Source organism: Gopherus evgoodei, chromosome 12, assembly GCF_007399415.2.
Source record: "Gopherus evgoodei ecotype Sinaloan lineage chromosome 12, rGopEvg1_v1.p, whole genome shotgun sequence".
Classification (NCBI taxonomy): Eukaryota; Metazoa; Chordata; order Testudines; family Testudinidae; genus Gopherus; species Gopherus evgoodei.
This window is the reverse complement of record NC_044333.1, coordinates 2,872,977-2,886,341: the sequence shown is the minus strand read 5'-3', so window position 1 is coordinate 2,886,341 and position 13,365 is coordinate 2,872,977. Positions and strand designations below refer to the sequence as shown.

Sequence of the window (13,365 nt, the reverse complement as noted above, 5' to 3'; positions counted from 1 at the left end):
TCCAGGTAGCCAGTACTCCTTGAGGACTTTGGGCCAGTTTGCCAAAAAAAAATAGCTTCCCTCTCTCCAACATCAGCAATTGAGGGCTCCCTTTTGTTCTCACCCAATGCATTATTTGCACTGAGTGTAGAGTTTGGGCTGCTTATGGGGGTGTTGAGAACCACACATCTCTCTCTGGTAGGTATACAGAGCAGGTGTGGGTTTGCGGTACTCTCACTGAGGCCTTCTCAGATTGGCTGGACTATGAAAGCAGTAATCAATGGACTGATACTAGGCACCAAAAATATCGGGGGATGGCCCTTTTGTGGGCCCAGGCCTGGTGGACTGACCTTTGTGAGGGGAGGGCTAGCTCAGTGGGTTGAGCATTGGCCTGCTAAACCCAGGGTTGTGAGTTCAATCCTTGAGGGGGCCATTTGAGGATTTAGTTGGGGATTGGTCCTGCTTTGAGCAAGAGGGTTCAACTAGATGATCTCCTAAGGTCCCTTCTCAACCCTAAAAATCTATGATTTGTGGGCCTAGCGCCAGGCTCTATCTGAGTGGGCCAGCACTCTGGGGGCCTGGGCTGGGCAGGTGGTTTCTCTACCTGGCCAGACTGGTCTGCTGCAGCCACTAGGGGAAATATTCAGAGTGGGAGGGAATGAGGGGAGGTTGCCTGAGCACATGCCACTTTCATGGGCATAGACATGCTATGTTTCTACTCGCCCTAAGTCAGTGGTGGCAGTTGGGCAGTACCTCACTACCCTATGGAGAACGGCTCCCTAGCAGAGACCCACAGCCTAGTGTTCTGGGTGAGGCTATAGCAAAGCGAGCTATGTTGCAGGCTGGTTCCCACTCTGGCACTCCAAGTGCAGAAGGTGGGGGCCTGCAAGGATTCTAAAAATTAATACTGGCCATTCCAGGCTTGTATTAAACTCCCAAGGTTACAGCTTCTCTCTGACCTTGGTTTGGTAAACGCCGCCACCACCCAAATGCAAAAAAAAAACCCTTTCACCCAGGAAGGAGCACTTGGGAATTCCTCCCTGTGGGGTACCCTCAACCCTTTCACCCCCACTCCAGGGAAGAGCTGAGAAGAAAACAAAGGAAATTAGCTGTTGTCACCAACTAATCAAACAGCATAGGCACAAACCACTTAGAACACAACAATCCAAATCCTGTTCTTTCAAAAGGTAAATTTTATTAAAAATAAAAAAGAAAGAAAATACATCTGGAACTTAGGCTTTTGCTAGATTTTAAAAGAGCAATTCCAAAAATTAAGCACCTAGAATAGCTTTCTTGGGGGTTCAGCTTAAAGGTTACAAGCAAACAAAAGCATCCGGGATTAGCACAGAGGAGATCCACGAGACAAAAATAAAGAAATAAACCTGATTGCGTTTATCTCAACATTCCCTGTCCCAGTGATTCCTTCCAGGTATGGAAGATAATTTTTCATACCAGGTTCAAACCTTACACAGGATTCCTGCTTAGAGCATTGCTGCTCCGTGTCCCTGCAGCCCAGAGAGAACAACAGACAAAGGAAAAGTTTCTTTCCCAATTTTAAAAAGCTCTACCGTCCCATCGGCTCTTTTGGTCAGGTACCCACCTTTTTTTCTTACCTGGGGGTCTTTTTAACCCTTCACAAGTAAAGCAAGTAGAGAACAGCCACCAAGAGGGATTTTACAGCTAACTGGATGACTGGGGGTCCATCAAAGGGAGCTCCTCCTGCCCCCCGCCTTATTTATCACACAGGCGGGAGCATCTCCGTGGCAGTGGTTGGCACTTAGCCGATTTCAGCTCTGCTTCCGTTGCTTCCGTCAGTACCAAGGGAGTGCGATCGACTCGGATTGCTGGTCTGGAATGAGCGTGACCATCAATAGCCATGTTCTGTTCACACCTGTGTGCAGTATGGCAGAGAGGGGCGCTCCCTGAACTCCAAGCCGACAATCCCCCAGCCACAAATGGCAGGTAGCCCCACCCCAGCAACTCCCACGGCGGCTAGTCCAAAGCCAGCCCCTGCAGAGCTGCCCAGAGGGGTACACATGGCAGGTCTGCACTTGAAACCCAGCCGCTGTGGCATTCAGTGAGGACATTGCTGCACCGCGGGTGGAGCGTCTCCCGTCAGCGTGGTTACACCACCTCCGCGAGTGGCCAGACCTGTGTGTGTGGAGACACCCTCCCGCCCACACAGCGCTGTCCACCCCAGAGGCTAGGCTGGGAGGAGCAATTAGAAAACTCAGTTCCTGGTGTCGGGTTCAGGAATCGCTCGGCCCAAGGTGCTGGAGAAATCCTCTGTATTCAGCCAGGCAGCTCCAACTCCCTCTGCCTCACAGGACGAGGCTCCAGCACCCCCTCCCCAGCCTGCTGGCCTGGGAGGCTAACCCAACCCAGTGACAGGTACAGGTCCCCACCGCACCTGATAGCTAAACTCAACTGCACGGGCAAACTGGAGCGACCCCCGGCCCTGGCTGGAGACACGAGCCCCTCGCTCGGACACCACCTGCCAGAGCGCCCAGCAGCAGGGGAGGGTCCCAGCTTCCTATCAGCCCAAACTGAGCAGCAGAACATTGTCCTGATCAGCTGCTGGGAGCCAGTGACTTGTTCGCTTGGGCACGCTCTCAGCTGGCCCCAGAATCAGAGTAAAACAGGTCCTGCAGAGCAGCTCATTTGAACCTCCTGTGCAGAGAGCCCTGCCAGCATGAGCCCTCTCGCCCTGCAGCTCTCTCCTGTCAGCCCTGGCCCGGCCCATGGAGCTTCCTCCCTCCCGTGTGCGTACATGGGTAATGCATAGCTCCATACGTGGCTCCAGCGTGGCTGCTGTCAAGGGCTGTGCCGTTCCGTATGACCAAGGCTGTGCTGGCAGTTTTGTATTGTTCCAAGTCAGGCCCCTGGCACGTGCAGCACCTTGTCTTTGGAGATTGGCTAACGTCTACTGGAGCTTCACGCCCACCTCACTAATCACGTGGAGGAAGCTGCATGTGGTGCAGGAAGGTGGCCTAGTCCAGCCCGGCCCTGTGTCCTTTGTGTGTGTGGCTGAGAGAGGGCAGGGGAGAATTTGTCGTGTTCTTTGGAGAACAGTGTCAGTGTCTAGTTCCCAGCCCAGAAGCCAGAGGGGATGCACCAAGGTGGGGAGGTCGAGGAGCTGCCTGGCATGGACACCCCACCTGGTGTCAGGAGGGAGGCGCTAGGCAGAGACGTTAAAGGGGAGAGGTGCTTGATTATTGGCCAGATGTCCTTGGCAGCCAGCTGTAGCCAGGCAGAGAGCGGCTCTAACCCCACAGACTGCCGGGCAGGAGCCGAGCTGCACTGGACACAGAATGTTTCTCCCCAGCCTTGCCAGCCCCTTCTTCGTGGGCAGGTCTCCACGGAGCCAGAGCAGCCTTGCCCATAGCTCCCGCTCTTACTCCATCTCCCTGGCTCTGCTCTAGTACTGAGCCCGGGCTCTGCTCTCCATATGCTTAGGGCTGCCCCGGTTCCCCTGCAGCAGCTGCCATCTCAGTTTGCTCTCTGGAGGCGTTTCTAGGCCCTCACCTGCCATTCACTGGCTCCCTGCAGCCCGCTTTGTCTCGCAGACTCTTTCAGCAGGATGTTTGAAACCAGTTTCCTGACCACCTGGCTCTGCTGCCCTCTGGGTGCTGATCTGCCCTGATCTCACTCGCCATGGCCCTGGCACTGGCATAGCCCCGGTGTTGGAAGTCCAGCCTTTCCACTCTGTTGGGCATAGGGGGGTAGCACTTGCCCAGCTTTCAGGCTGGCTAAATGGTACAAATCCAACCAACGGCAGGGTTGTTGCATTAGAACAGTGGGTTTATTGAGGACACAGGAACGGCTGACGGCGCGGTCACTGGAATGACCTGACCCAGGGCTCCTGTCGCGTGGCCAGGGGACGTCTCACCAGGGAAGAACTTTCCCTTCCCAGTTCACAAAGGCCCCGTTGTCCTTCTTGGAGAGCGTTGGAAGCACGTTCAGGATCCCTTGGACACTCACGTCCACCGGCAGTGGAGCCTGCAGGGGGCAAAGGAGAATGAGGGGGAGAAGCCTGCCCTGGGGCTGGCCCAGGACACCAGGGGCCGGGCCAGGATCTGGAAAAGGATCTCAGTAATCCCATTCTGCCTTCGCTGGCAGGGAACGGGGGAGGCAGGTCCAAGGCCAGTGTTTACAATAGAAAATAGGTGAAAAGGGCTGCACTCCTGAGAGACAACCTAAGCCCCAATGGAGACAGACGACCAGCTCCTGCCCCCTCCAGCTCCCCAAGGCAGCAGCTCTGCAGGGTTTCTTGTGCAACGCTGAGCGCTGACGGAACCATGGGACCAGCAGCCCTGGGAAGCAACGCCCAGGACGCAGCACTGAATCCCCAGGGAGCTCGGTCCTGACGACCGCCTTGCTGGGATGGGAGCCCCTGAGAGGTGTCATCAATATGGGGCGGGGGTGATAAGGGAACAGGCTCCAGTGTAACCATTCCCCCTATGATGAACTTCTGCCCTTGACATGTGGCTACGACTGGCCTCTCCCACTCAGCACCTACCTGGTGGGAGGTTGAGCTCCCCATGTCAGTCTGCACCCAGCCAGGATGGACAGCGATGCTCAGGATCCCGTCTCCTTCATACCCCAAGGATTGGCACTTGGTGAGCATGTTCAGAGCAGCCTGTGGGCGAGACACCATGAGCAGAGACAGCAGCATGTGAGGAGAGCAGGGACCCACCTCCAGGAGAAAGGTGAGTAAGGGGGACAGCTGATGCAAGCTGCAATGTGTGATTCTCTCCTTGGGGATGATCAGCATGTTACTGAGTCACCACCTCTCACTGCAATGGGCCCAGGTGCAGGACCCAGAGTCCTGTTCCAAGGCTTGGGCTCTGGGGTCAGGTGACCAAGCATCATGTGACCCGGAGGCCGTGCTTCCCACAAGAGACAGCAGAGTGAGATTGGCCTGAATGCTGGCCTGGCAGGTCAAATCTGGGGGATAAACCACGGGGCAAGAATAGGGTGACCAGACAGCAAATGTGAAAAAGACCCAAAAATCGGGACTGTCCCTATAAAATCGGGACATCTGGTCACCTAGGCAAGAAAGATTTTTCTTTTCCCTTTGCTGTAGCGGAACACGGACCGAGCGTGAATTGGTGCCCCACTGGGCACACCCCCTACCTTGCTGCACCGATAAGAGACAACTTGCACCAACTCCCAGGCAATGAGATTCGTGATGGAGCCGCACTCACTGGACATGTTGACAATGGCCGCCTTGCTGCAGCTCAGCCCTGGTTGGGGGCTCCCCTGGGCAGCCTTCTTCAGCAAGGGCAGGAACGCCTGGGCAATGGGGAGAAAAGAGCACCCCTGGGTCAGCTTAGAAGAAAGGACCCACATTTCTCTCTTCACCAGCGGACTCTGATTTGAATTGAAGTGGGTCCAGCTGTTGCCCAGAGGTGTCACAGGCTGGCCCCCTCGGCCTGCTGCTCCTGGACCATGCTCTCCCCCTGCCCTCCAACTTGTTCAGGCTCAGTCCTGTTTTAAAGGCAGATTTCTAGCAGTTGGGTAATCCCATTCTGCCCTCGCTGGCAGTGAACGGGAGAGCCCGGTACCAGGCCAGTGTTTACAATAGAAAGTGGGTGAAAAGGGCTGCACCTCTGAGAGACATCCTAAGCCCGAGTGGAAACAGCCTGAGGTCAATGGAAAAATTCTGCAGTTGCCCTAGCTACCACCTGTCGGAGCAGTAGATTTATTACAGCAACAGAGGAACTCTTTTGCCACTGCTGTCATGTTTCTAGTGTAGATACAGCTGATCATATGCTGTTTCCCCGCCTTAGAGCCCTGCACAGAGTATCTTGTAGGATTGTACACACCCTCTAGATCCGGAGTTCTCAAATTGGGGGTCAGGACCCTCAAAGGGGTCATGAGGTTACTACATGGGGTTTCGTAGGCCTCCACCCGAAACACCACTTTACATCCAGCAATTATAATGGTGTTAAATATATAAAAAGTGTTTTTAATGTACAGGGGGGGAGTCACACCCAGAGACTTGCTGTGTGAAGGGGTCACCAGTATAAACGTTTGAGAGCCCCTGCTCTAGATCTGTGCTGGACAGAGGCCTCAACTCACTGACATGGAAGTATTTCCTCTCTAATACGCTGAGCTGTACTTACAGCACGCTGCACAAATCGGGTGGGATAGTCAAATACCAGCAGCTTTGGCCTAACTCGCGGGGGCAACTCTAGGTATTTTGCCACCCTAAGCACAGCAGAGAGGTTCTGGGTCCTGTGGATTTGGCGGCACGCCTGCGGGAGGTCCGCCGAATCCGTGGGACCAGCGGACTCTCTACAGGCATGCCGCCGAAGAGCAGAGCGCCTCCGTGATTTGCCACCCCAGGCGTGCGCTTGGTGTGCTGGTGCCTGGAGCCGCCCCTGCTAACTCGTCTTTCATCCGAGTCAATGGGAGTTTTAGCGCGGAGGTATTAAGAGCCCGGTTAGGTCAATACAATTGGCTTCTTCAAATCCTACACTCAGTATAAGAGGAGCAGCAAAAACTTGTGGGCGTATTCAGTATAAAACAGAGCACCTATGATCAGAGCTAAGACAACCTCATCAGTAACTGCCTTGTCTAATACCTGTCCCTGCAGAAGGCTGGGCTGCTGGGGGAGAGGAAAGTACCTCGTACCTAGATGCAAACACACACTTCAGCGACAACTTATCACAGTGTAAGGTTGGGATTTAAGTGCCCAACTCTCATTCACTGTCAACGTGATTTGTGTGCCCAACTCTCTTAACCACCTTTGAAAAACCCAGCCCTGGTGCACAGAGATAGAGCAGGCCAGTCCAGCAACGGCACAGCTTTCCCTACCCGGCCCTCCATAAAGTTTCGCAACCCTGGTATGGCCCTTGGGCCAAAAAGGTTTGCCCATCCCCGCTCTCAGGAGATGGCCTCTCCTGCAGGAGCTGAACTCTTGGCTCAGACCCCACCAGGGCAGCGTTAGGGCCTCTGAGTCCATTTCTCGGGTGATTACAGTCTCATAATGCACCTGACACTTACACTGTGATGAACGCCACACCCCAGCCCCCAAACACACACACACACACACACACACACACCAGGTTGGCTCACTGATCCAGGAACCAGAGCCCTAGGGGGAAGGGAGAAGTTCTGGCCTATGCAAAGTCAAACCGCACTGCAGCCGACGACCTGCCCTTTGTCAGGGCCCTTACCTGGCTCACCAGCAGGGGCCCTGTCACGTTGGTTGCGTACACCAGGGACATGTCCTCCGGTGTCTCAGACTCTAGTGTGCTCGGCCTCACTATCCCAGCATTGTTTATCAACAGATTCAGCCCTGAGCTTTTCAGATGCTCCTCAACTCTGGTTGCTGCCGCCTTGATGCTGGCTGGGTCAGTAGCTTCTATAGAGACAGAGCAGGGGGTTCAGAGTAGGGTGAGCAGACAGCAAATGTAAAAATCAGGACAGGGGGCGGGGGATAATAGGAAACCATATAAGAAAAAGACCCATTAATTGGGACTGTCCCTATAAAATCGGGACATCTGGTCACCCTAGTTCAGAGGTGTGGTTCCTCCACCCTGTCGCTAACCCCTCTCCCAGAGACCCGAAGCCCCGGCTTCTCTACAGAGCCATGCTAACGACTCGGGAGCTCATAAACACAGCTAGCGAGAACTGGGTCGTGCCATGGCAAGGGCAGGACGGATGGAATCAAAGCCAGAGAGTGAAATCAGGGGGACCAGGAGTCAGCTGGGCGAGTGCAAAGCAGTGAGGCAGTGAGAGTGGTAATGGGGTGGGAGGAAGGCGTGTTGTACCAACAGGATCTTCCCAGGGGTGAGCAGGGTTGGAAATCTGCCATCAGAGCTCTGGCAGGCTCACCCTCACCCAGCTTTCATCATCCCATGAGAACACCCTTCAGGGGAGAGCACCCTGATGGCACAGTTGTGTGGCAGCATTTGAAACATGCCGATTTTTCCTATTAAAACGTGTTTGCAGCATTTTTTTAAATCAGAACCATCAGCAGCATTTTCGGGTTACTGAAAAAGCTGGTTCAACAAAAGAGCTTGATAGTCATTTTGATACATCACCGAAAACATCGGACAAGCCAGGAGGGGCTCGGGACGGAGCGGACGGGCGGGTCTCAGCGGCATGTGTGCTGCGGGAAAGGGGGGATGAGCCTGGGAGCAATAGGCTGGTTCCCCGTGGGACTGTCACTGCAGGTAGGGGTTCACATGGGAGGCTGGGCCCCCGCGGGGATGTCAGTGAGAGGTGGGACCCTGGCATCACGTGAGGGGCACATGAGGGCTGACAGGGTGGATCCTGGAGGGGAGGGTCGTTGAAAGGTGGGGATTAGGTGAGGGGTCTGAGAGTGGGTGTCACTGGGGGGCTGGGCAGAGGGGGTCACATGAGGGGTGATAGGCTGGGCCCCTTCAAGGGAGGGTTGCCAAGTTTTGTGTGAGGTATTCCTGGAGATTTCATCACATGACAATCATTAATTAAACATACATTTTTAATTCCTGGAGAATGCAGGACAGTCCTGAAGGGTTGTTAACCCTAATTCAGGGGGTTTATCACCGAAGGAGGGGATGGATAGCTCAGTGGTTTGAGCATTGGTCTACTAAATCCAGGGTTGTGAGCTCAAGCCTTGAGGGAACCATTTGGGGGTTGGTCCTGCTTTGATCAGCAGGTTGGACTAGATGATCTCCTGAGGTCTCTTCCAACACTAATAATCTATGATGTTCACCCTGAGCACTGGTGTGACCCTATGTGTGAAGTCACTATGCCACTCACTCAGATTTGGCCCTGCTCCCCCTATCCTCAGTCATGTGAGCAGCACTCCAAACATCAGCAGGATAAGCAGCTGGTCCCAGCAGATCAAAGGCATGACCAGACCAGTCACTTTATGGCTACTACCTGAGCTAGGGGTGCTCCCCCATGAATTTGGTGGCCATTGGCCTAGTTTGTTAATCTGGCCCTAGCAGGATCCCTAGGCTGGGATTGGTTCCCTGTTCATGAAACTCATTCCTTAATTCCAAAGCTTCAACTACCTGAAGGAGGGTTCCAAAGAGGATGGATCTAGACCGCTCTCAGTGGTAGCCGATGACAGAACAAGGAGCAATGGTCTCAAGTTGCAGTGAGGGAGGTTTAGGTTGGATACTAGGCAACACTATTTTGCTAGAAGCGGGGTGAAGCACTGGAATGGGTTACCTAGGGAGGTGGTGGGATCTTCTTCCTAAGAGGTTTTTAAGACCCAGCTTGAGAAAGCCCTGGCTGGGATGATTTTGTTAGGAACTGGTCTGCTTTGAGCAAGGGGTTGGACTAGATGACCTCCTGAGGCCTCTTCCAACCCTGATATTCTTTGATTCTATGAGTTTATGAAAGCAAATTTGTCTCCAAGAGAGCAAGGTCTGTTCAGACCCAAACAGCCAGGCTCATACATGGCATAGGCAGCCCCTGTCTCAATCAAAATCATCCCTTCCCTGCCAGTCTGGCACGCAGGACAATCTGCAAATACAAGGAACATCCTGGGCCTCCTCCTGACCAAGCCCAGAGAGCCTGAGTGGGACATAGGAGACGTGGAAGTTGCTCTGCTGAGAAGGGTGACTGCTAGGCACCCTCCCCTTCACTAACACCTAGGCAGGAATAACTCTAACAGTGGCTCCCAACCAGGCAAGGAACAGGAACACGGAGACAGGGGGACGGGGAACAGGGAACAAAGGGACCCAGAGCAAGGGAGCCTCAGCTCCGGGCCCAGGGCAGGGCACCCACCTAGCGCAACGATTGCCAGGTTTGGATGCCTGGACGCCAAGTTCTTCAATTGCTGGAAGAGAATAAAGTCAATGATTATTGACAGAGCCACCAGCCTGCAGGGACAGTCAGGCCGGGCAGAGTCCAGCTCCCTGCTGCTACCCCGGACCAAGTCAATATCTGCCTGCAAAGTTCCCATGCGCAGGATCCAGCCCTGGCTTTCGGGGTCTGCAGCAGGGTGTCTAAACCGGCATCATTTAGCTCAGTGCGGTCAAGCCAGGGACACATTTCCCTGTTCCCTTTAGGAGAAAGGTACCTGTGCTCCCCGCCCTCTCCCTCAATGCGCTGTGCTAGCTTTGCATGTGTCCCGTGCAGAACTCGTCCCCAGCCTTATGCGCCAGGGAGCGTCAGCCTGGAGCAGGGGCTGAAATCCCCTCCTGCTCGGGCCTGTTGCTTTTGGCTCCAAGTACTGGAGGCCCCTCACTTAGATTCCCCCACCCCAGCTACAGCTAACTCCCTCTCACCTCTCCCTGTTCTCACCTGCGCTCGCTCTCCCTCCGGGTCCCGGCAGGTCGCAAAGACCCACTCGGGTGGGTTTGATTTCTCCAGAAACTGCTTGACGAGTTCCAGGCCGATTCCCCGATTGGCCCCAGTCACCAGAACGCTGCGGACATTAAAGCCAGCCATGGTCCTCGCCTGCCTATGCCCCAGCTGGCAGGGCCTTTGCTTAGCGAGAGCTGGGCTAGTTCTGGCCCCCACGTCCCCTGCACCTGGGGTTACACAGCATCTGACTCCTGGGTGCCAGCTCCCTGATTCCACACCAATGCCTGGAACCAGCCCCGGGCAGAGTAAAATCGCTGGAAGCTGAGCAGAGGCTTCCCCTGCAGAGGTGTGGGAGTCACCATGGATTGGAGGAGCTCCCCAGAAGGGAGGAGCTGTGAAGTGCAGAAAAGGAGATGGTGGGGGTGGGGGAGAGGCTGATCGGAAACTTTAGGGATCGGATGGATTCGTGCATTTTCACGGGGTGACCTTTACACTGAGCAGGGTTTGCAATGTCTCACAGAAGTAATAAGAGCTTGGGCAGGTTAATATTCAACATGGTGAAACTCATTCTCCACTCCCCTGACTTGGTTGAGCCGCATGGCACCTACTAATGGCTTTCAGGGGCTGTGGGATGTAGTTTTACAGAGAATTGATCTGTTATAATGTACTGCAGGGCAAGACCCCTACATTTTATTGTCCTATGAAGACTGGGGGAAAAGCCTAGGCTGTGCAGCACACTCCACATAGGTTAGGGTCTCAATTTTACATTGTCCACAGTTAGTGCATCAACATTATGAAACTTTAACTACACCCATGCGCATGGTACCAGACTTCTGATTTTAGGCTTTAACCTGTGAGCACCCCAAAACAAAAGAATTGAAATTGGTGATTAGCCAGTAAATACTGGAAAACACTGGAAGGGGTTCCTTGTATCTAAGGACTCCTTGTATCTAAGAACCTTGTATCTAAGGTTCCTTGTATCTAAGGACTCTGCAGCTGTGCCGCCCGGCTTGAGCCAGCGACGTCACCGTGCTGCACAGAGCACCAGGTCAGGCCGCGGCTCTGTTGCTGTGCCACCCGGCTGGAGCCAGCCATGCTACCACTCTGCACAGAGAACCGGGTCAAGCTGCGGCTCGCAGCTGCTCTGCCTGGCAAGAGCTCGCAGTCCCGCCACCCAGAGCATTGCGGCGCTGGTGCAGTTATCTGAGGCCGTGGGGGAAGAGGCACAGTGGGGAGGGGCTATGGTCAGCCTTCTGGGCCAGGAGCTCTGAGGCCAGGCAGGAGGGTCCCGCGGGCCAGCTGCGGCCTGCGGCCTGTAGTTTACCACCTCTGGTATAAGTAATATAACAGGCAAGTTTCCACTCCCAACAAATAAACTGCTATTCTCCACATTATACTGAGCTTCTTTAAGCAAATCACTTTTCCATTGGTTAAGCATATTTTCCCAAGCTTTACTAGCCAACAATCCAACACTCACCAAGACTGTCCCCTTCCTCCCTCAGTCAGGGCTTTAACCTGATCACCAACTTTAATTTGCTCTAGAGAAACATTTTCCTGAGACTTATCTAATGCCAGATTCACTTCTGAGATATCAGACACTCAGCAATTTCTCCCGCATATGCACTGTTTCTTTGCACACATAAACAGCCATCTTCCTGTGACAAACATTTGGTGAAACGCTCCAGAGGCAAGTTCTTGCCCCTGTAGACACAGGTTTAGGGTTATTTTTTTTCTGTGACTGATTTATGACATCAGCCTGACTGAACAAAGCTTCAATATCATCCCCAATCAAAAGATTCTTAGGCAATAGCTTCCTTACACCAGCTATAACTCCATGTTTAGCACCATTCCAGTCACGATGGATTCTGCCTAAAGGCACACTTAGCCCTGATTTACGCAACGGGCTTAGGTCGAATTTAGCCCCGTTAGGTGGATTTAAAAATGACAGCCACACAACCAACCCCATTCCGTCAACCTAAAGGGCTCTTAAAATCGACTTCTGTGCTTCTTCCCGACAAGGGGAGTAGCACTAAAATTGACCTTGTTGGGTTGAATTTAGTGTAGTGCAGATGCAAATCAATGGTATTGGCCGCCGGAAGCTATCGCACAGTGCTCCATTGTGACCGCTCTGGACAGCACTTTGAACTCTGATGCACTAGTCAGGTACACAGGAAAAGCCCCAGGAACTTTTGAATTTCATTTCCAATTTGGTCAGAGTGGTGAGCTCAGCAGCACTCAGTTGCAGAGGTGACCATGCAGTCCCCCCAGAATCGTAGTGTGTAGAATGTTTCTACGCTCCCCTTATCATCTCCGTCCCTGAGGTTATCACAGATTAGAAGGCAAAAAAAATGCTCTCGCAATGCAGGGCCGCCCAGGAGGGGGCAAGTGGGGCAATTTTCCCCAGGCCTCGGGCCCCGCAGGAGCCCCCATGAGAGTTTTGTGGGGTCCCTGGAGCGGGGTCCTTCACTCGCTCCGGAGTCTCCGGAAAACTCTCGTGCGGCCCGGGCCCCTGGAGCTTCTTCCACTCCAGGTCTTCGGCAGTGGGGGGGTCGTTCTGCCCCAGGGTGGAAGAACTCTCCGACACAGAATTACCGCCGAAGCAGGACCCGCCGCTGAAGTGCTGGGTCGTCAGAGGTAATTCGGCAGCAGGGGTCCCCGCCACAGGTCTTCAGGGCACTTAGGCGGCTGGTCCCGGAGTGGATGGACCCCCCGCCGTAGAATTACCACTGAAGTGGGGACCCCGCCTCCAAAGACCCCAGGCCTCCTGTCACGGAGTGACCGGGCGACGCTCTGGAACTGCTCCCCACCAAGCAAGGCAGGACTTTGGGGAGCCTCCTCTTGCTTGGAGAAGACTTGTTCAGGGCAAGAAGCTCACACGGCTTCACCTCCTGGGTCTCTCCTTGGAGCATTCAGCATGCTCTGCCCCTCTGTGCGCTTCCCACAGCGAGCCCGCCCCAGCGAGGTCCAGGGGAAGCCACAGGGTCCTGCACCCCCACTTCTCAATCAGCCATGACTCTCAGCCAGCCAGTAAAACAGAGGTTTATTCGATGACAGGAACAGGGTCTAAAATAGAACTTGTAGATACAGCGAACCGGACCCCTAGGCCGGGTCCATTCTGGGGGGCAGTGA

General features: G+C 54.2%; 1 protein-coding gene across 2 annotated transcripts; it reads right to left on the bottom strand.

Moving 5' to 3' along the window:
• Positions 1-3,765: 3,765 nt before the first annotated feature.
• On the bottom strand, positions 3,766-10,381 carry LOC115660464 (C-factor-like). 2 transcript variants are annotated; one of them, XM_030581932.1, is made up of 6 exons: positions 10,234-10,381; positions 9,715-9,766; positions 7,164-7,351; positions 5,116-5,274; positions 4,499-4,618; positions 3,766-3,978 (listed from the first exon to the last, which is right to left on the bottom strand). In XM_030581932.1, the coding sequence occupies exons 1-6, from the start codon at positions 10,378-10,380 to the stop codon at positions 3,865-3,867; spliced, it is 780 nt and encodes a 259-aa protein (XP_030437792.1). In that variant the 5' UTR covers position 10,381; the 3' UTR covers positions 3,766-3,864. The 2 variants fall into 2 exon arrangements, with proteins under 2 accessions (XP_030437792.1, XP_030437793.1); XM_030581933.1 differs by lacking the exon at positions 5,116-5,274.
• Positions 10,382-13,365: the final 2,984 nt, after the last annotated feature.